Below are 23,357 nucleotides of genomic sequence, written 5' to 3' on the forward strand. Positions count from 1 at the left end.
TTATTCGATGATCACAAATGTTTTAAAACTTTTAATACACTTTAGTACACACTTAATAGCAGCAAAACGGCTCAGCCAACAGCATGCTGAAATCTGCAAGTAATTAAAACCAATTAGTTGACTCATAGTTTTTCAGGAGATATTAAATTGTAAATTTTATTTTCATTGATAATTTGGACGAATAAACTAACCTTAATCATTGGAATGCGGCATGGATTTGTGCTGCATCAATTATTTGCCAACTTTCCTTTCGGCCCATGCATGTTCGTAACATTGCTGGCAATGAACGTCCTAAATTTTGTGCCATATCGTCATGTCCGGTCCTGTAAATAGAAACTTATATTAAATCTAAATTTTAGAGAATTCAAAGCATAAGAAAATTAATACTTACTGCAATCCGCTGTTGCTTTTTTTTGTTTCGCCAATCATCTTTGCTTTTCCGGTGACGGCGATATTTTTACAAGATTGAAAACTACCCGTCTTGAAGCGTACTCGGGCTTTTCCAAAAAAGTGTAAAATTGAACCGACAAAATGACCCGTTATTTGACAGATCCTGGAGGTTCGCAATAATGGGTCAATTTTACAATTGTTCACGTGTTCCCACAAATGAGTGTGTGGTGTGTTTCCTTGTTCTGACCAAGAAAGCTTCTGTTTTAATTTTTATGGTGCTTCGTAAATTGATTTATGGAGTATCTTTTGGAAAATTACTGAATGTTTTTGTTTATATCTAACTGCTAAACTTTCCTAATTCCCATTTGCTTACCTGAATCACCTGCACCAATTGACAAATGACCGGTTAGTTACCTGCAAACATCTCATTCGTGATGTCCTTCACACCAGCATTGTTACTAATGTTCCTAATGATGGAAAATTCGGTCATCATCTCCCATCGCGTGCTGGGCTTAGCTGCTTTTGACAAATCCTTTTGCATCTCATTAAGCTTCGTCACAGTTCGTCCGGATTGGATTTACCATCTGAAAGTGCCACCTATGTTTCTGGTACTCGAAAGTCAGCGCAGTGCTTTTTCCAGCAAGACTTCCAGCCTTGTAGGTGCTGTACAAAAAGACTCTTGGACGCTGAAGCTTTTATTTGTGATCACCCTCAACTTGGGACCCATTCGAGAAATTCTACGGGTGGGGTTGAATTGGGTTTGTTCATCAGGTAACCCAGTTTTCGTAAATTTTTCACCGAAGGGGAGGGTATTTAGTTATCGGACCTGTTGAAGAATAAAAATCAATTATGCAAAAAGACATTCAGTAATTATAAAAATGTTACCTTCGCTTTTATGGTCGACAGCAGTGCCAACGATTAGTTCCGGCAAAACAAATCTTCCTAAAGACAGGAGACGGCGATGGAGCTGGTGATTGGAGCTACGGAGGAGATGATGCCGCGGGTGTTTGGTCTACGAGTCAATGTTGTTGATTACTTGCTGCAAAATTACATAATTATAAAAAAAAGAATAATTGGATTATTGGAGAAAAAAAACACATTTAGAAATCCCAAAAGCTGCTGCAGAAACAGCTTACAATTACCTTCAACACTCCCGATAAGGTTTTGGCCTCCGGATTTTTTCCCAGGTAATTTTGCACAATTTCGCGATCAGCCGATTAACTTTTGGAAGCGACGTCTTTCTCGTCAGGCTCGTTCCGGTCGAAGCCATGCGGGTTGTTCCCTAAAACAGTGGGTATGAGCGTACGAGGCTTGCGAAGATTGACACTTCATCGACAAACTACAGCTGATGGAACGAAAATTTATTTATACACCTATGTTTTTTTTTACGCGGTTTTTTTTTACACGGTTTTTTTTTACACGGCTTTTTTTACACGGTTTTCGGGAATTAACACGGTTTTTTTTTACACGGTTTTCGCGAATTAACACGGTTTTTGAGAGAAAATATTCTAAGTCCTTTTCAAAGGAAACACTTAGAATCTTTTTGAAGTTGGGAAAATCTTAGTTCTGAGACTAAGAACGTGAAACATGAGACCCCTGAGACCTGAGACATGAGACTTGTGACCTGAGACCTGAGACCTGAGACCTGAGACATTAGACCTGAGACTTGAGACCTGAAATATGAGACTTGAGATCTCAGACACGAGACATTAGACCTGAGACTTAAGACCTGAGACATGAGACATGAGACATGAGACCTGAGACATGAGACATGAGACATGAGACATTAGACATGAGACATGAGACCTGAGACATGAGACATGAGACATGAGACATGAGACATTAGACATTAGACATTAGACCTGAGACATGAGACATTAGACCTGAGACATGAGACATTAGACCTGAGACCTGAGACCTGAGACATGAGACCTGGAACATTAGACATAAGACCTGAGACTTGAGACCTGAGACATGAGACCTGAGACATTAGACTTGAGACATGAGACCTGAGACATGAGACATGAGACATGAGACATGAGACATGAGACATTAGACATTAGACATTAGACCTAAGACATGAGACATTAGACCTGAGACATGAGCCATTAGACCTGAGACCTGAGACATGAGACCTGAGACAATAGACATGAGACCTGAGACCTGAGACCTGAGACATGAGACCTGAGACATTAGACATGAGACATAAGACCTGAGACTTGAGACCTGAGACATGAGACCTGAGACATTAGACTTGAGACATGAGACATTAGACCGGAGACTTGAGACCTAAGACATGCCTCATGTCTCATGTCTCATGTCTCATGTCTCATGTCTCATGTCTAATGTCTCAGGTCTCATGTCTCAGGTCTCAAGTCTCAGGTCTTATGTCTCATGTCTAATGTCTCAGGTCTCATGTCTCAGGTCTCAGGTCTCAGGTCTCATGTCTAATGTCTCAGGTCTCATGTCTCAGGCCTCAGGTCTAATGTCTCATGTCTCAGGTCTAATGTCTCATGTCTTAGGTCTAATGTCTAATGTCTAATGTCTCATGTCTCATGTCTCATGTCTCTTGTCTCATGTCTCAGGTCTCAGGTCTCAAGTCTCGAGTCTCATGTCTCATGTCTCATGTCTCATGTTTAATGTCTAATGTCTCATGTCTCTGGTCTCAAGTCTCAAGTCTCATTACAATGTCTCATGTCTCATGTCTAATGTCTAATGTCTAATGTCTCTTGTCTCATGTCTCAGGTCTCAGGTCTCAGGTCTCAAATCTCGAGTCTAATGTCTCATGTCTCATGTCTCATGTCTCATGTATAATGTCTAATGTCTAATGTCTAATGTCTCATGTCTAATGTCTAATGTCTAATGTCTAATGTCTAATGTCTAATGTCTCATGTCTCATGTCTTATGTCTCAGGTCTCATGTCTCAATTGTCAGGTCTCAAGTCTAAGGTACCAGTTCGCAAGTCTCAGATCTCAGGTCTCATGTCTAAAGTATAAAGTCTCAAGTTTCAGGTCTCAAATCTCATGTCTCAGGTGTCATGTCTAAGGTCTAAAGTGTCTAGTTACATGTCTTATTGTTTCAAGTTTCAAAGCTGCATAAATTTAAAGTTCTTTTTTTACACGGTTTTCCGCAATTAGCACGGTTTTTTTTACACGGTTTTCGGGAATTAACACGGTTTTTTTTTACACCGTTTTTTTTTACGCGGTACGTATATCAGTGTAAAAAAAGACCTAGGTGTACTTTGTTTTGATCGACTTCATGCGTGTTGCCACGAGAAATCGAGTTTGTAATAGTGTGCGTGACATTTAAATTCAATTCGATGTAAAATTAGATCTTTTACGGGTTCGGTCAAAATACTTTTAGGTCGTTAAGCGTTTCTGGCCCGTGTAATTTTATAAAATTTTTGGTGTGTATGTACAAATTTGGAAAATTCGAACTCAAAATGTTTTATTCCTATCCTATTCATTGTTGATTTTATTACAAAAGAAAAGGAATTCCTCGAAATGAATTTTGATTTATTAGTTTGAATCTGTTTTTTTTACTAAAAGATTCCGATTTTTTCCTTATCACAAAATTTGGGTAACTCCATTAACAAACTTGAAAACACATTCGATGACAATCTTAAAGACAAAACAGTTTTGGTCCAAGGAGAGCATTCCTAAATAACCAACTAAAAGACGACAGGGTTATACATTCTTGCGGTCACAAGACTGACATCGCCTAGGTCAGCAGAACTGATTTCCAGAGCTACAGAGATCGGTAAGAAGATTATTTGTCTTCCTTCCGATCGAAGTGCGGGTGAGAGTAGTTCATCAAGCTTTCCCATTTTCCATCTATCGGAATCCTTCCTTCCTTACTCTTAGAGGGGTCAGCAAAGGTGAATGGGGAAGCTCGAGGCAGGTGCCGTGCTAAAGTAAACTTTCTCATTTGTTCAGTGTAGAGTGTCACAGAAAATAAATATTCAAGCACACGAAGCTATCGACATCCTTCTTATTCCGGTGAGGTTAGGTTGAGGTTAACTTGAATATTTTATTCGTTCGTGGAAGACAAAAGGATTAAATTATGCTGCTGTCTTACTTTGTTTGAAATGGTTAAAGCGAAAAAATATTTGCAATCTAAAACTGTCCTCAAAAATTTCAAATCTTCCTAAAATTTTTTCATCTGGTATCTAGATGAACATTTCCAGATTAATTTTAATAACTCAGCAATAAACATCTAGCTCCAGGCACCTAAATTGATCAATCAATCCGAAACACCGTCCTCAACAACTATTTCTCTAACCGGAATAGCCAAAAGAGCTAAGTCATCCGATAGGAGAAAAGGCTCAACTTTGATTGGAACATTTGGAAATAAAATTTTCAAAACACACGGTAGCAAAACATCGAAACCCTCCTCCACGAAACGGATGCACATCGTTCAGCAGCAAGTGTTTCGAAAGTGCATTTAAATGTTTCAAATTGTTCATCACCGCCACACCACACATGGCGACCGTCATCATTCGACGACAATCGACCGAACGAGCGATTCCGCACCGTCGGCTGACTGGCTGGCTGAGCTCAAATAAATCGTTTCGAAACCAATTTCCCCGAATATGGTTTCCCATTTCGAGCAGCTGACCGGATGTTCTCGGAGGTTCTAGTCAGTGTGTTAGATATTTGGGCGAGGAATCCAGTGCGGTTCTTGGGCTCGCGACATGCACACAATTGCATTCTCTCTCAGCAGCACTAATTGATGCATTTTCCGGCGCACTAGAGAACCATTATTGTGAGCAGCAGCCTTCGGAAAACTCTTACCAATGACACGTTTGTAGACGTTGAATGATTATATTATTTAGATCCTATTGTTGGAAACAGTTGTTACGAATTTAGAGACATTCACCATTGAAATAGAGGGTTTTTTGCTAAATTACAATTCACTACCGTTTGACGCTATGAATAATCCAATCAAGGAAACTGTATTTTTGGTGCCTATGTTTCTACAACCTGTCATTAAGGTTCACACATTTATTTTATTAACTTAGCCTATTTGAAAGCAATCGAAAACAAGAACTGATGAAAAAGAATCTGGAAAAAAAATGCATTTTTAAAATCTGCGTCCCCAAATTATTAAAAATGAGTTCTTAATTTTTTTTTACCTGTTAGAAATGTGAATGTTGTTGTTTCGAGTAACTTATCTGCGTTCAACAAATAATAGAACAAAATCCTCAAATTGATTGACACAAACCTATACGATTTCTTTTAAAATTTTAATGAAATTTCGAATTCATAATAAAAAAAAAATGAATAATCAAATTACCATATCGAAAAAGGCAATAAAACTTTATTGCAAAAAATACGCTGCATGAATAAGCTTACCAGATTGCCGGTTCTCCTTGCACTTGTTTAATTTTTTTTATAAATATCTCTTTTGAAAAGATTTTCAACTTTCAGTTGGTTTATCTCTTACTTATCTGGATATTTGAAACAAAATTTGGGAAAGATTATGTCTGACCTGGTTGCTCAGATTTCGTTGAAAAACGCACGGATTTATTCACTATTTTTGCAAAATCATACCAGAAATTAATATTGAGCTATGAAAAGAATTGATGTTTCCGTCCAAAAACGTTTGTTTTTTTTTCAACAAATACTATCATTATAAATAAGAACGGTCTTTATTATGATTATTACTCGGTTTGCGTTTGGATGAAAAAAAATGTTAGAAGTGTTTTTTTCTGGATTTTTGATAAATATTAGCTGAGTTTTGACAAAATTTGCCCGGATATTTCTCGAATTTTGGGTAGTATATTTTTGAAACCTTATGCCCGTGTTTTGCATGGCTTTGCCTGGCCCGGAAAATTTTTTTGATTGGCTATTTATTCTTTTTTAATTATCGCGTTTATGCAGAGGATACTTGCTCAAAGATCGTGCATGAGAGATTCATTAACATTTGTTACTTTTTACTCGATGAATAAAGTTTTGTAATTTCTTATTAAATTCCGCATAAAAAAGATTCACATCAAAATTTAAATAACATTTTGATCTAGTCGATAACCGAGATACGCTAATATTTCATATACTAATTTGCATCATTTTCATTCTCATAAAAACATTTTATTGAATGGTTTAAGATTCCGTATACTGTAAATGATTATTAAAACTCATCATAAAAGAACGAGTACAAAATGGATAAAAATTTAAACCAATTGAGATAATACTAATGAAGGTTTAAAATAAATATCTGACTTTAAAAGCAGGTTTTAAATAAATTGTTAGATGTTCCAATATTTTTTTTGATCTAACGCATCGTGGTAAATAAGGAACATCCTTTATAAACAACGTTGAAAACTGCGAATAAGAAAGCCAACGACTTAGATTTGGTGAAAGTTTCATCATCTCTTCAAAGCCTTGGTCTTATATGTTTTTTTAAAGATGACTGTCTGTCTGTTCCCAATAGATTTTTTTAAAATTTTGTTAGTTTTTTTTTCATTTTTTTATAATTTAGATTTGGAAACTACTGACCCAATTTGCGTAAAACTTTGCAAGTGAGGACATTGAAGGCAGGGGAAGGCTTCTATTTATTGTGGTTTGAAACTCCTCCATCTTACTGGAAGGGGGAAGAAGGTCTCCCAAACAATAGTAACATGTATGCATAATTTGAGAACTGATGATGCATATGGAACCAAATTTGATATGGCAATTTTTTTGGGTACGAGGAATGTTTCTATTGAAGTTTGGTTTCCTCTTCTATGATGGTTTGGTACCCCTTCCTACTTTCAGTGGAGAAAAAGAAATGGAGAAGGGGGATAGGATTGAGTGGAAATGCATTTTCATATTCTTTTTTGCGTTACTCGAATACTTATCAAGTAGATTAAACTGCATTAAGTTTTTTGCAAAACTCGAATACTAATCAATAGAATGGAACCGGTATGTGGAAGTATTTGAATACGAAAAATGTTTTGGTTTTAGACCCTTCCTGTTTTCCCATAGGAGGATAAGATTATTTGCGTGACTTGTACTCACTAATTAAATGAAACCAAATTAGGGTATTTAAGTAGGAAAAGTGTTTTCATGATTGTTTCGAAGCCCCTCTGCCTCCTGCTTCTAGTCAGGACATACAAAGTGGAGATAGCGGCTCCCATACAATTTTTGCATATCTCGAAAACTAATCAAGCAAATGGAACACACAAATTTGACACAGGAATGTTTTTGGGTTTTGGTGTTTTTATGATTATTCAAGACCCTTTTTCTCTTTTCCAGTGGGAAAGTCTAGCCGCTGAAATCCGCACAGTTGACGAGAACCTTTGCTGGCAGCAAAAGAGACGCTGGCTCTGGATCGCCAGCAGTAGAAATCTTTTATCTCAGCCCTATGCGTCGGTCAATCGTAGGTAGGTAGGAAGGTAGGTAGTGCGAAAATGGAACAAAAAGAAATGGGCTCCCATACATTTGTCATGTTTCTAGAACTCATAAGACATATGAAATCAAATGTTGTTTTCTTTGGGGCCCACCAGCCTAACAATTGTGGGGAGGAATTTATGTTGTCAGGTTTACGAACTTATCATACAAATTTTGTTCAAATTTTGTAGTTTTGTTCAAAAACTAATCGAAAAAGTGTAGAGTGTTGTTCCTGGGATTTCTCGATCGGGAATAAAAAAAAATTGAGTTCCCGGTTCCCGAGAAACGCTAAAAAATCTCGGAAAATTCCCGAAGCCAATGAAAAATGCTAAATGATTAATAATTTACACGAAAATTGAGCATGGAAAATCATTGACTTAAACATTTTTTGTTCTTAAACTGGTTAATATATTAAATTTGATAAAAATGTTTTTCGTTCGAAAACTTAGTCAAAAACAATGACGATCGAGGAAGAATGACCTTAATGGGTTAAGTTCCTATAAAAAAGAAAAAAAAGTGAAAAACGACTAAAAATCTATAAAAATGAACAATTCCAATAAAGAAACTCTACGAAAAGAATCTTAGTGTTCTAAATTGCAACACTCATCATTAAGAACTCCGTTTCGTAAATTGTTGACTGTAGCAAAGTCATCGCCAAAAAAATTGAATATTTTGAAACAATAGAAAAGTTATCTGAAAATTCACGAAATTCGATGAATAAACTGAAGTCTAACTTGTATCTATGGAGAAAAATCTTTCTCCGTTATTTAAAATTTTTGCAGCCTTAATCAGTAAAGTTTGTCGGTTGAAATTCTTATTTTTGGGTCTAAGGTTTTATAATTGCTATAAGCTTGGAATGTTTTGCAATACTACTAACACAAAATTTAAAATTATCAAATAGATAAGGTTTCGTATGCAGTAGAGGGTTAAAATCATCATTTTCCATTTTTCCTGGGATCTCGAGAATTCTCGGGAAAAGAATCGTCAGATTTCCTGATGACCGGGAAGTGGACACTAAATAAGTGAAAGCGAATTTGCCGTGGAGATCCCTCTCTTCTTCCAGCAGCTGGACACGAAGGTGGCACCAGTGGCACCCATACGAGATTTATGTAATAACATGAAAATTCATAAAGCAAAAGCAACCATATTTTACTTGAAAGCATAAATGCCTCCGATAAATATTTTTTTATTGATTTATGCCATCACCGTTCTTTCAGTGAGGAGACGTGATGGACGTTCTTTTTTGTACGTCTAGTCTGCCTACCGATATGTTTTCTCCTTCCATATCGATATAAATACTTCTTTTTTAACATTTATCGTTTATATTGCTTGAAGCTGATTTTTACGCTAAATTTAACATAATTTGAAAATTCAGCATATTTCTTTACTTTATTGAGTTAAATATCCATCTTTTTTGTCAACCAACCTTAATGTTTTTTAATTTATAACCATAAAGAGAGCGTGTGACAAATTTTATTTAAGCTCGTGAAATTAAAGTAAATAGTAAAGGGTTTTGTGAGAAATTTTTGTGACATTACGAGTTCACATATAACTTAGCCATTATGATTCAATATTCCTTGATTTGAAAATGTTTAAATTTGCAAATTCAACTTTTAAAAATAATTTGAAATACTTATTAAAAATCCAAGTTTTTCTATAATATGTATACACTTTAATCAACTTGCAATACTTCAAGATAAATAATGTGTGGATTGTTCATGTATGAATAGCAAAGCAAAGCTTTAGTTATAATCAGTAGAAAATCTACAAAACGATTTTTAGTCATTTTAAACACCAATTTTCCAATTGAACAAAAACCAAATGAAAAATCATTTTTTAAACTCATTGTTTTTGAGAAAACTAATAGAAGTTTTGTAGAAGACTTTGTGCGGCCAAAACAACCGTTTTTTAAATTTCAAAAACCTTATAATGTTTGAATACGAGAAAATTTGTGCACATTCAGCCAAATGACCAAATGGGTTTAAAATCAACATAACGAAACAGTCTAGTTTGAGGGAAATACGATTTGTTCTCTTGATATGATAAAAAATTTAATGAGGAAATATTTCTAAAAAATATAAAAATTCAACATCATTTTGATGTTATATATTGAATTTTAAAAGACATGTGAACAGAATCTCTAGGAAAAAATTCAAATGGTTTTATTTTCATTCAGTTGAAACTCAGAAATTCAACAAATTGAAACTTTTATCAATGTTATTTAAAAAATATTCTCAATGATAATCCTTATTCTGAACAAGATGTTTTTAAGTAAATATTTTCGAAACACTAGAAAACGAATGCCAATTAAAATTTGGAATAAAGCCTGAATTTAAAGCTTTGGATATCAAAATAATCGCACAGAAATACCATATTTATAAAAAACTAAACACCAGACTTAAGAACAAATTTAATCCGAATTCAAGAATAAATTACAGATCAGGTCAGAAATGAACCATACAAAAAATATTTTATCAAGATTTGAAGTGTGAATTTTTGACAAGGAATAAAATGTATTAAAACTCTAAAAAGATTATTCAAAACACATAGATAATGATTAAATTTTATCTGATGAAATTGAAAGTATGTATTTAAATCGATGCCAAAATTGCCAGTGATCAGAGTCAGAAATGAAATCCAATTTCATATTCAAACTCTTACAGTTATCGCAATAAATGGCCTAAAAAGTTAATGTTTGATTGAAGTACACAATTATAACTTTGTTTATTTAATATACAAAATATTCAATTAATCATTGCATACAAATAACATGTTTGGGTGATTTCTTGAATTAAGAAATACGAAACTGATGAATAAAAGAATTCCAAGTTGTGTGGTAAATTCGAAAACACAAAGCAAATACTCTTTTAATTAAAATTTCCCATTAAAATTAATTCTTAAAGTTGTTCTTTAGAATCATTTTTCAAACTTTTCATATAATGATGGAAAAATCATGATCGATTCTAAAAAAATGATTTAATATAAAAACAACAAGTGAAACGTTTATAAAACTGACGAACTAACAAATCTTCATGAAATTAAAAACTGATTATGAGTTTATTTATTACACCTTATTCATTTCAGAAGCAAAGTTTTGGAGATAATGATGATGACGATATAGTTTCTAAAAAAGGTAAATTCATTTTTTTTAATGTTTGAAAAGGCAAGTATTTTGTTGAAATTTCTGAAGAAAGTTAAACAGAACGCTTTTTTGCAAGTCTGCAAAACGATTAGATTTTTCTAGTTCTAGACATCTATAGTTGTTTTTTGCAGAAGTAAACATTTATTGCGGCCTTGAAAAAAGTTTAAACATTTTTTCTCTTTTTTTGTTATTTTGTGAAGTTTTGTCATAAAAGTGCAGAATTTTCTTAAATAATTTTTACCTTTTATCAAAGGTTTTTTGGCACCAAAATAATCATTTTTTACGCTTCATTTTATTGTACCTAAAAAAATGTGAATTTTGTGGCCTTGTGTAATTTTTAAAACTGTTTTGAATGTTGTATTTTTTCTCTTGAATATTTCATATCAGCATAAACTTTGAAATAATACTAACGAATGTTTGGTAATATAGTAATGGATGAACTTGTAAAGATACTCTTCTTAATTAATACGGATTTTTAGGACGAGGTGGGGTTTTTGTGTACTGGGATTTGAGTTTTAGTAGAATAGGCTGATAAAATTACCGATCGAATTTGACAATTGGAAGTTAGTTTAAATTTATGAACGTCATGTGGTTTCGTATAATGAAATGTTTAAGGTCTAGAGTGATAATGGACCTAATACCGCTGGAGATGCGAGTCAATTTTTTGACATGTTTATTACCAATTATTTATTTTTAAACACAAATAAAAATACATTAAAACCAACCATTTTAAGAAAAAATTTAATTCTTAACCAATGTTAGAACTTTTTCAAAGCTACAAAAAATCTGAAAATCCTCAGAAAAACTTGACGAATGAAACTACGTTCAAAAAAATCTTTCTTAAATTTTCAGAAATATCTCACACAGTTTTTAAAAATTATGAAAGTTTTAAACTGAATCTTTGACAGTTTACATGAAACTTTTTGACAATATTCAACCAAAATTCAAATAACTTCAAAACTTTGAGGTACTTTGAGGAAATAATACAATTTATAAGACAACTATTTTTACAATTCGACAATTGAAATAATTTGGACGGTTTAATTTATTTTCAAAATGAGATAATTTGCAGTAGCCATTGGTGAGTTTTTTTGGCCGCTGCAACAAATTACTTTTTGTTCCTATATGTTTCTCCGGCGTCTTTTGAATCACCAATCATAAGTGTACAATTTGAGAAGATTTGAGTGATTAAATTTAGGTTGGAAATTTGTATGGAAGTAGTTTTTTTGTATATTGAATCATCCATAAATTTCAAATAAGCTTGAAGTGAAGTTTGTCTTTAATTTTTGGTTTTCCTATTCATAAGCTTCATTTTTGGTAACAAAAGAAGAAGCTAAGTCTTCCACGGAAAAAAGATTATAAATACAAATAAAAATCTGAATTCAATGAAAAATGATTTAAAAAAGACAGATTGTGCTGATCACAGCTATCAAAAATTTTAATAAATGTTTTTGTCATGGTTGAACAAATCAACAAGATTTGCTCTACAAGCAATTTTCAACGATTTTTTTTTTATTTTGATCCTTTGGTTAACAGCTTTAAAATGAGCAGTCACAAACGCTAAAAAATATACTTTGATAAAAAAAATTTTGCATAACATCGAATATCGTTTCTGTGGTTAAAGTTAGGTTTAAGTTCTTTTTTTATGTAAGAATCAAGGAATATTTGAAATCCAAAGCTTTATTTTTTAGAATTTTAAGTACACCTCTGGATATTTTTAAATGAAAAAAATTGTTTTCCCATACGAATTTCCATACAAAACTAAAAATTCGTTGCGCTTATTCAGGACTGAATGATTGCATCCAAAATAATTATTCCTTTTTGTGGCAATAATAACATGTTATAAGAAGTGTTTCAAAATTGGAATCTTCTTACAAATCTTGAAGCGATAAAAAAAAATATCTGAAAACAAAAACTAATAAACATAGTTTATCAACAAAATATCAACAAAATCCTAAAGTATAGTTTTTTTTAGCTTTCCAGTTTTTCCCTTTAACTATCCGGACAGGACAACTCCGGGCGTTTTCCAAAAATCAAAATCCTGGCAAAAACCTGGCGCTCGAAAGTAGATTGAATATTTTTTGGCCATATTACTATTATTTCACAGTTTTAAAGTCTGTCTACAACTACCACCCAAATTTTATAGCATACTTTAAGGCGAAAAGTCAAATGTTTTAAGACAAAATCTACCTTTGAAGTCTTTTTAACCAGACAATCATTGGATAAACAATAGTTTTTGGATTAATGAAAGTTATATCGTGCTTTAGTTGAAAATGTGTCTTTTTGAACTCAAACAATAAGTTGAACCCATCGACAAACTTAAACAAAAAATTCCAAAAATCCTATAAATTACCTTACCCTGTGATGTTAAATAACGACATTACAAAGTTTACGTTATTCCTAAACGATTGAGATATTGGAATAAATATTATTGATGCATATTTGTTCATCCTGTTTGAAAAAATTGTGAATGATCAAAAATGATCTTCAAGTCACATTTTGTTAAATTTTCACTAAAAGTTCAAAACTAAAAAAAAATATATATACATTTTTTAAGATAACAACTTTTTTTTTGCTTCATTTGGCTTATTTTTTCTAGAACATTAAATTTTTGTTACAGATTCGAGTCACAAAATATAGCTGAGGGATCAAGACACACCAGGGATCTTACTACGTACATATATTTTATTGGAATCAATTCAGTTTTTTAAACCAATTCTAGCATAATCGACTTGTTGAAGAGTTTGCTACTTCTAAAAAGTTGCTGAAGAATTTTTGGTTATTGCAGTTATTAAGTTGCTAAGCGATGATTTTTATCGTTGATGAATACGAATTCAATTTCATTCGACTTCCAGGGATGAACGCCTAATGTGGCACATTCCGATTGATCCTAGCATTCAAAGTGTCTTCATTTATAGAAAAAGTTATATATTTTCATTGTTCGGATTTAATTGAATAAGCGTTTAGAATACAATGGGTGCCCTTTTTTACCTTATTGAAATCCCACACGTTCAGTGGTTTGATACAATGACGAACGATGAAGTTTTATAAATCGGACATATGACCACTTTTCCAGTCGTCATTTGCCTCAGTATTTCCTCATTCCTCTTGTTAACCGTATGAGGAAGCACCGCCATCATCATCAGCTCCCGATAGGTAGTTCCCAGTTTTCTACGGTTGTGCCAAGCTCTTTCCCAGGGTCGGTTTGTCGATATGACGAACACAATGTAATCAGTGTTTCTACCTGATTAAACGGTCTGAATAGTGTGCACACACACCCTCAACTTTCACCCACCCACACACTCACACTCATTCATGGCCTGGTCATCAACCGTCGTCCTTTCGTACAAACGCGCAACAAAAGCGGCACACAAATGGGTTCCTCGTTGCCACAAAAGGGATTCGCTTGACTGACTAAAACTAACTGACGGACAAACGATGGACGGGACCCCAAACCGAAACCAGAACCAGATCCAGAAGCCAAAAGTCCAAAAAACCCAAAGAGGGAATGAGCATCCATCCCTGTGAATCGGGGTAGGTGAAAATGGGAAAAGTTTTTCCCTTCTTTTCTCGACGTTTGAACCATTGTTCTCTGTGGCTGGAAATGGTTCCTTCTCACTATGCTAACTAACTATAGTAGTGGCTTGGCTGATTTCGGTTGCCTACATTTGGGCGCTCTCAGGTGAATCAATTTCGTTGGCAAAATTGGCTACCCACTGCTGCTGGCTGATACCTGAATGCAAACTACATTGGGAGCCGAGAGATAGAAAAAAAAACTGATTTTCTACAATGATCTTGTTCGAATGTCGAATAAAAACAGATGCTATTTGGAGAGTTTTTTTTTCCTCTATCTTTTTGGGCAGCGAGCCCGTAGAGAGAGAGACTCGAAAAAAGGCAAAAGATTCAAAGCAGCCAGCCGTCATCAAAAGTTTTAATTAAAAACATATTTTCATGCGAATAGTTTTGCATCATCGGTGAGATTCTTTCTGGATCTGCTGCCATATGAGCATCATCGCAGCCAGGCAAGAGTTCGAGGAAGAACAAAAGCCATTCTATTTTGATGAGAAAGAAAAGAGTTTTTCAGTTTGTGTTAGAGTATGTTTGGATACATTCAATGGGATGATGTGGTTTCAAGATTTGCGTTTCCGTTGTTAAAAAAAAAGGAAAATTGGACTTCAGCTCAACATGGGTGAATGGATGAATTTGATAGGTAGAAAGAACATCTGTAGATTTTTTTTTCCAGAAAAAAGTCAAGATAACCAGAAAAAAATAAGAAAGTTTCAACCAATAACAAAAACTTATTACAAAGTCGAAACTGCAAAACATGAAGAAAAATCAGAACATTTCTTAAAAACCACAAAAAAGTGGAACAAAAATTGACAAAAATTTACAAAAATTGACAAAAATTGACAAAAATTGACAAAAATTGACAAAAATTGACAAAAATTGACAAAAATTGACAAAAATTGACAAAAATTGACAAAAATTGACAAAAATTGACAAAAATTGACAAAAATTGACAAAAATTGACAAAAATTGACAAAAAACTGACAAAAATTGATAAAAATTGACAAAAATTGACAAAAATTGACAAAAATTGACAAAAATTGACAAAAATTGACAAAAATTGACAAAAATTGACAAAAATTGACAAAAATTGACAAAAATTGACAAAAATTGACAAAAATTGACAAAAATTGACAAAAATTGACAAAAATTGACAAAAATTGACAAAAATTGACAAAAATTGACAAAAATTGACAAAAATTGACAAAAATTGACAAAAATTGACAAAAATTGACAAAAATTGACAAAAATTGACAAAAATTGACAAAAATTGACAAAAATTGACAAAAATTGACAAAAATTGACAAAAATTGACAAAAATTGACAAAAATTGACAAAAATTGACAAAAATTGACAAAAATTGACAAAAATTGACAAAAATTGACAAAAATTGACAAAAATTGACAAAAATTGACAAAAATTGACAAAAATTGACAAAAACTGACAAAAATGACAAAAATTGACAAAAATTGATAAAAATTGACAAAAATTAAAAGAAATTTTAAAAAATTTGCAAAAATTGACAAAAATTACAAAATTGACAAAAATTGACAAAAATTTACAAAAATTGACAAAAATTCAAAAAAAAAAAAATGACAAAAATTGATAAAAATTCGCAAAAATGACAAAAATTACAAAAATGACAAAAATGACAAAAATGACAAAAATGACAAAAATGACAAAAATGACAAAAATGACAAAAATGACAAAAATGACAAAAATGACAAAAATGACAAAAATAACAAAAATGACAAAAATGACAAAAATGACAAAAATGACAAAAATGACAAAAATGACAAAAATTACAAAAATTACAAAAATGACAAAAATGACAAAAATGACAAAAATGACAAAAATGACAAGAATGACAAAAATGACAAAAATGACAAAAATGACAAAAATGACAAAAATGACAAAAATGACAAAAATGACAAAAATGACATAAATGACAAAAATGACAAAAACGACAAAAATGACAAAAATGACAAAAATGACAAAAATGACAAAAATGACAAAAATGACAAAAATGACAAAAATGACAAAAATGACAAAAATGACAAAAATGACAAAAATGACAAAAATGACAAAAATGACAAAAATGACAAAAATGACAAAAATGACAAAAATTACAAAAATTACAAAAATTACAAAAATTACAAAAATTACAAAAAAGGCAAAAATGACAAAAATGACAAAAATGACAAAAATGACAAAAATGACAAAAATGACAAAAATGACAAAAATGACAAAAATGACAAAAATGACAAAAATGACAAAAATGACAAAAATGACAAAAATGACAAAAATGACAAAAATGACAAAAATGACAAAAATGACAAAAATGACAAAAATGACAAAAATGACAAAAATGACCAAAATGACAAAAATGACAAAAATTACAAAAATTACAAAAATTACAAAAATTACAAAAATTACAAAAATTACAAAAATTACAAAAATTACAAAAATTACAAAAATTACAAAAATTACAAAAATTACAAAAATTACAAAAATTACAAAAATTACAAAAATTACAAAAATTACAAAAATTACAAAAATTACAAAAATTACAAAAATTACAAAAATTACAAAAATTACAAAAATTACAAAAATTACAAAAATTACAAAAATTACAAATATTACAAAAATTACAAAAATTACAAAAATTACAAAAATTACAAAAATTACAAAAATTACAAAAATTACAAAAATTACAAAAATTACAAAAATTACAAAAATTACAAAAATTACAAAAATTACAAAAATTACAAAAATTACAAAAATTACAAAAATTACAAAAATTACAAAAATGACAAAAATGACAAAAATGACAAAAATGACAAAAATGACAAAAATGACAAAAATGACAAAAATGACAAAAATGACAAAAATGACAAAATGACAAAAATGACAAAAATGACAAAAATGACAAAAATGACAAAAATGACAAGAACGACAAAAATGACAAAAATGACAAAAATGACAAAAATGACAAAAATGACAAAAATGACAAAAATGACAAAAATGACAAAAATGACAAAAATGACAAAAATGACAAAAATGACAAAAATGACAAAAATGACAAAAATAACAAAAATGACAAAAATAACAAAAATGACAAAAATGACAAAAATAACAAAAATGACAAAAATGACAAAAATGACAAAAATGACAAAAATGACAAAAATGACAAAAATGACAAAAATGACAAAAATGACAAAAATGACAAAAATGACAAAAATGACAAAAATGACAAAAATGACAAAAATGACAAAAATGACAAAAATGACAAAAATGACAAAAATGACAAAAATGACAAAAATGACAAAAATGACAAAAATGACAAAAATGACAAAAATGACAAAAATGACAAAAATGACAAAAATGACAAAAATGACAAAAAAGACAAAAATGACAAAAATGACAAAAATGACAAAAATGACAAAAATGACAAAAATGACAAAAATGACAAAAATGACAAAAATGACAAAAATGACAAAAATGACAAAAATGACAAAAATGACAAAAATGACAAAAATGACAAAAATGACAAAAATGACAAAAATGACAAAAATGACAAAAATGACAAAAATGACAAAAATGACAAAAATGACGAAAATGACAAAAATGACAAAAATGACAAAAATGACAAAAATGACAAAAATGACAAAAATGACAAAAATGACAAAAATGACAAAAATGACAAAAATGACAAAAATGACAAAAATGACAAAAATGACAAAAATGACAAAAATGACAAAAATGACAAAAATGACAAAAATGACAAAAATGACAAAAATGACAAATGACAAAAATGACAAAAATGACAAAAATTACAAAAATTACAAAAATGACAAAAATGACAAAAATGACAAAAATGACAAAAATGACAAAAATGACAAAAATGACAAAAATGACAAAAATGACAAAAATGACAAAAATGACAAAAATGACAAAAATGACAAAAATGACAAAAATGACAAAAATGACAAAAATGACAAAAATGACAAAAATGACAAAAATGACAAAAATGACAAAAATGACAAAAATTACAAAAATGACAAAAATGTCAAAAATGTCAAAAATGACAAAAAAAATGACAAAAAAAATGACAAAAAAGTGACAAAAAAATGATACAAAGATGACACCTAAATGACACAAAAATGACACAAAAATGACACAAAAATGACACAAAAATGACACAAAAATGACACAAAAATGACACAAAAATGACACAAAAATGACCCAAAAATGACCCAAAAATGACACAAAAATGACACAAAAATTACACAAAAATGACACATAAATGGCACAAAAATGACACAAAAATAACACAAAAATGACATAACAATTACAAAATTATGTCACATAGTTGACACAATAACTTTAACTTTAAAATGATACAAAAAAAACTAAAAAACTACATGAAATTTACTTAAAAATGGCTCAAAAATGACTTTTAAATGACATTTAGATAAATGGCACATTAAATTGCAAAAATTTAAAAAAAAATATTTTAAAAAATGGAATAAACATTTCACCAATATTACACAAAAAAGTTTTAAAAATAACATTAAAATAACACAAAACATATATAAAAATATCACATAAATTACAAAAAAATGACACAAAAATGATACAAAAATAACATGGAAATAACACAAAAATGACACAAAAATTACACTAAATTGGCATAAAAATATCACAAAAAATGAAACAAAAATGTCTCAAAAATGGAACAAAAATTTCCACAAACTATAAGAAAAATGTCACAAAATAGCACGAAAATGACCCAAATATTATTTAAAAAATGGCAAAGAGATGACTCGAAAATAAAACAATAATGATAAATATACGATGCATTCATGATGCAAAAATAAAACAGAAATATTACAGGGATGACACAGAAAGGACACCAAAAGTGGCACATGGAATCACAAAAATATTAGAAATTATTATATGAGCGAACTTCTCAAAATTTGAAATTGTTTGTAGTTAACCTTTGTGGAAATTGCTCTCTTCCAATTCAATATCGAAAAACAAATCATCGAAATCCATTAAACGCACCCAGCCCTCTAGTACTATCGCGTCGAACAAAATCTCGTTAATCTGGTCTATTTTTCAGTTTTCAATATCAGATGATCCTCGATAATCTGCTCCCGCAAATAAAGACAAAATTAAAAAGGCGACAAATGAAAAAATGCTCGATGGTGACAATCGACGACGGGACCGAAATAAATTTCCTCAAAATACTTCAAGGGAAGGCAGGGCTCACACACATCCCAAAACTGAAAACCGAAACTCCTAGGTCCAAGCTCTGCACTTGATCCGTTGATGGTGTCATTGCCTAGTACAGTGAGTCGAATGAATGAACGTGCACAATGAAAGAGAGAGAGCATTGAAAAAAAAAAACAAAATCACGAATGGAAGAGCCAAACCAACCAGCGAACCCCGGAGGCTGATTGATTGACAGTGATTATTTTAATCCTCCCGGCAGAAAATTCTCATTTCGGGGATGCTGCCATCAGTCAGACGATGCTTTATTTTTCTTTTTTTTTTTGTTTAAGTTTTTCGTGAAAGTAAAACCGTTGAAAGTATTTGGAACATTTCAAAAAAAAAAAATTAAAAAAATTATTTTAAAATCATGAGTAAATTATTTAAAGATATAACACATTGAAATTCTCCTCTCGTGGATCAAAGTTCTAATTTAACTCAGTTTTGAAAGCGTGAAAATTGATCGTGCCCGAGAATCCGATTATTTAAAGTGACAAATCATAAACGAAGTTGACATTCGGATCACCTACCCTAAGCCTTTTTTTAAGTACTTCCGGTATCAGAACTGATTCGATTGTGTGACCGGGTGACGATTGTCCTGCTCATTTCTGCCACCATTCGTGGTGTTATTTTAGCAACCTCGTCATTTTTTTCTCAACTGCCATTAGTATTGTGCCTCGGTAGCAGAAAAACCAATTTCGAAAGAATCAACAACGAGCTCGGGCCAGACAAAAACATGCAAGGTTAATTTCGGGTAAATTTTAATTTCAATTACCTACTTTTGATTTTCATTAGCCGTCAGGATGCTTCCAGGATTCTCTAGAAGTGGTGCAGCAGCACGTGTTTGGGAATTTGCGCCACGTGAGTGATGGTATTTTTTTTGGCTTCGATTCGTAGGCAGGATTGCAATTGGTCTGGACTTGAATTCCGCAGAGAGCTCAGTTCGGTATCAACCACAAAAAACGATATAATTGAATCGGATGATTCAATTTCATGGTGGGCTTCACATCTGCCTATTTTGGGCCCGGATCTCGAGAGGTTTCGAGTGCATGGCAATGACCGGCCTGTTGAGAAGCCATCGTTGGAAGACAGGAATGAATGTCAGAGAAAAAAAAACCTATTTAAAATCGATTTTTTTTTGTTAAGAACTGCCAGAAATGGATAACATGGATTTACTTTAAAGTTTATCTGAGAAACAATAGACATTTTTAGACACATTTTGAATTTTTGCATCATTTAGGAAAAAAAAGGCATGATGGGAAATTTCAGCTTTATCAAAACTGTGTGTTTAATCTTTTTTCAAAGCACATCTTTTTTTTGGGTTTGTTTTAGGGTTTATCACTACGTTTTCAATCACTTGCACCTAATACCAGTAATAGTGTCGAAAGCTGAAATGGCCACAAGGGGGTTATTTTACCCCGTACGTTGCAAAACCATCGGATTTGTTGGTGTTTACTTAATTTCAGTTCCCAATACGTTCCAAAAGAACAGACAGTTGTTTTGAATTAAAATTATAAGATTTTTTGAACAACGGAACCAAGCTTAAGAGGTCTCTAGGAATCCACAGGCTTTTTCAAGATAAACGAATGATGATAAAGATTGTCACTTGGAAAAATATGACATTCTGAAGAAAAGTCATCATGACTTATGAAGAAAACCATTTTTTTTGCTGATATCATAAGGAATTCTAAAGAATACTCGTGAGACCTTTCTAAGAAAGCTAGTCAGACCTTTTGGAGGAACGTTATCAATTTTTTTGGCGGAAAGTCTCTTGGAGATTGGATGAAAAACTCTCTGAAGTAAGTTCGCCAGGCCTGACTCCTGACTAAAACCAATATATCTCTCTTGCTTCTCTACCGATTTTTCCAAAAATTATGGTTTTGGAATGTAACTCAAATATGTTACTCAGAAATAATTCACCTCAAACACTTCAGTTTTTCGTTATTCAAAGTCTTAGAAAAAATCCGAAAAAACATGCTTCGGAAGAAAGACTGTAGATCAGCTACGAATTGCTCAAAACAATTTCAGCTAGTGTCTAAGAAAGCTGAAGTTTGAAGCTATACGTTGAACATAAAGATATATTTTTTGGATTTTTTTTTAAGATATTGAATATAAAAAATGTAAAAAATTGCTGTAAGACCGATGGTCAATGGATTTCCTTCTACTACCAAAGGTCACAGCGGATCTACCTACAACCAGTGTGGCGGTTTCCTCTTGGCAGTTTCCACAAGGTGTGGAGCTAGCCGACCCGGCATTTTTTAAATCAAAATCCTTGGATATGATGCTAGGGATACAGCACTATTTCTCATTTTTTCTAAGGCATACTAAAATTCTGTTGAGAGAAGGTTTACCAATGTTGGTAGAATCAGTATTCGGTTGGTTGGTGAATAACAGGATCCGTGGAGAACCAAATTCTACTTCCCGCATAGCTTGCAATACGGCTGGAAAGGTAGATTTGGATGAACTTCTCACTCGTTTTTGGTCCTGTGAAGAGATAGGGTCTCTGAACAATTATTCCCCGGAAGAACAACGCTGCGAAGCGCAGTTTGTTCTAACCAAGTGCAGAAGTTCCGATGGGCAATACACCGTTGCGTTACCAAAGGACGAAAAAGTATTTGCAAACATTGGTGAGTCACGGGAGATGGCTTTCCTTCGACTTCAATCCTTGGAACGTAGACTGGAAAAGAAGCCAGAACTACGTCAACACTACCACGGTTTTATGGAGGAATACTTGGAGCTTGGATACATGCGCAGGGCGGATGTGGGTCCAGAAAAGCGGTTTTACTTTCCCCATCATCCAGTCATCAAGCAGGCTAGCACAACCACAAATGTACGAGTTGTGTTCGACGAATCGGCTAAAAGAAGCAGTGGCATATCCCTCAACGAGGCGTAATTGGATGGACCTGTAATCCAGGACCAGCTTCGAGCTCTTATTATGCTTAGTCGAATGAAACAAATTATGGTTGTAGCGGATATCGAGAAGATTTTCAGACAGATCGGAATTTGTTTTGGAACGTGTTAAAATACTTGCCATAAAATTGAAGCCACCCTAGCGATATAACCAAAAGTGAGTTCTCTGTTGAAAACTCACTCTCCAACGACCGATCGCTGGGAGGGATCGATTGTTTATCTAGGCAATAAAAATCAGTTCGTAGCAACCTCCAAACAGACAACATCGGTCTTGTATTTTTACCCCCGTCGGCTCGGTGCATTAATTAAGTATCGGGAATAAAGTTAAAAGATTCCCTAATTGGTCGGTTTTTGTACTAACGGAAGAAATATCTACTCGTGAAGAATATCACCTCTTGTGCATAGAAAGAGGTTCGATTGGGTAGCCTTAATTGCACCCACAGTGACGGTGGACATTTTGACTTAGTGCTGTTAAATTGAAGTGTTCCCCGGTCGGCCCAACTTAGTGTTTACAGTCCACTAAGAAGAAAGTTTAATTCAGTTGGGACGATCCGGAACATTTTTTGGTCCTTCGAGCCGGATCTGTGGCCAGTTAAGGCCTACGGACAGTGTCGGATTCGGAAACAATAATCAAGCGGCTTCAGTGCACGGCCATCGCACTTTCGGTAGCATCAAGCCACCGCTGCCATCGCTGCTACGCCATC

At 32.5% G+C, this 23,357-nt stretch overlaps 1 protein-coding gene and 1 long non-coding RNA gene across 2 annotated transcripts; one reads left to right on the plus strand and one right to left on the minus strand.

Moving 5' to 3' along the window:
• Positions 1-627: 627 nt before the first annotated feature.
• On the minus strand, positions 628-1,710 carry LOC129757097 (uncharacterized). Its single transcript, XR_008739617.1, has 3 exons — positions 1,533-1,710; positions 1,276-1,429; positions 628-1,216 (listed from the first exon to the last, which is right to left on the minus strand). It is a non-coding gene; the product is annotated as an uncharacterized LOC129757097 (long non-coding RNA).
• A 20,386-nt stretch (positions 1,711-22,096) lies between these two features.
• On the plus strand, positions 22,097-22,636 carry LOC129752041 (uncharacterized). Its single transcript, XM_055747832.1, has one exon. The coding sequence runs from the start codon at positions 22,097-22,099 to the stop codon at positions 22,634-22,636; it is 540 nt and encodes a 179-aa protein (XP_055603807.1).
• The last annotated feature ends 721 nt before the right edge of the window (positions 22,637-23,357 follow it).

This window comes from Uranotaenia lowii, chromosome 3 (genome assembly GCF_029784155.1).
Source record: "Uranotaenia lowii strain MFRU-FL chromosome 3, ASM2978415v1, whole genome shotgun sequence".
Taxonomy (NCBI): Eukaryota; Metazoa; Arthropoda; class Insecta; order Diptera; family Culicidae; genus Uranotaenia; species Uranotaenia lowii.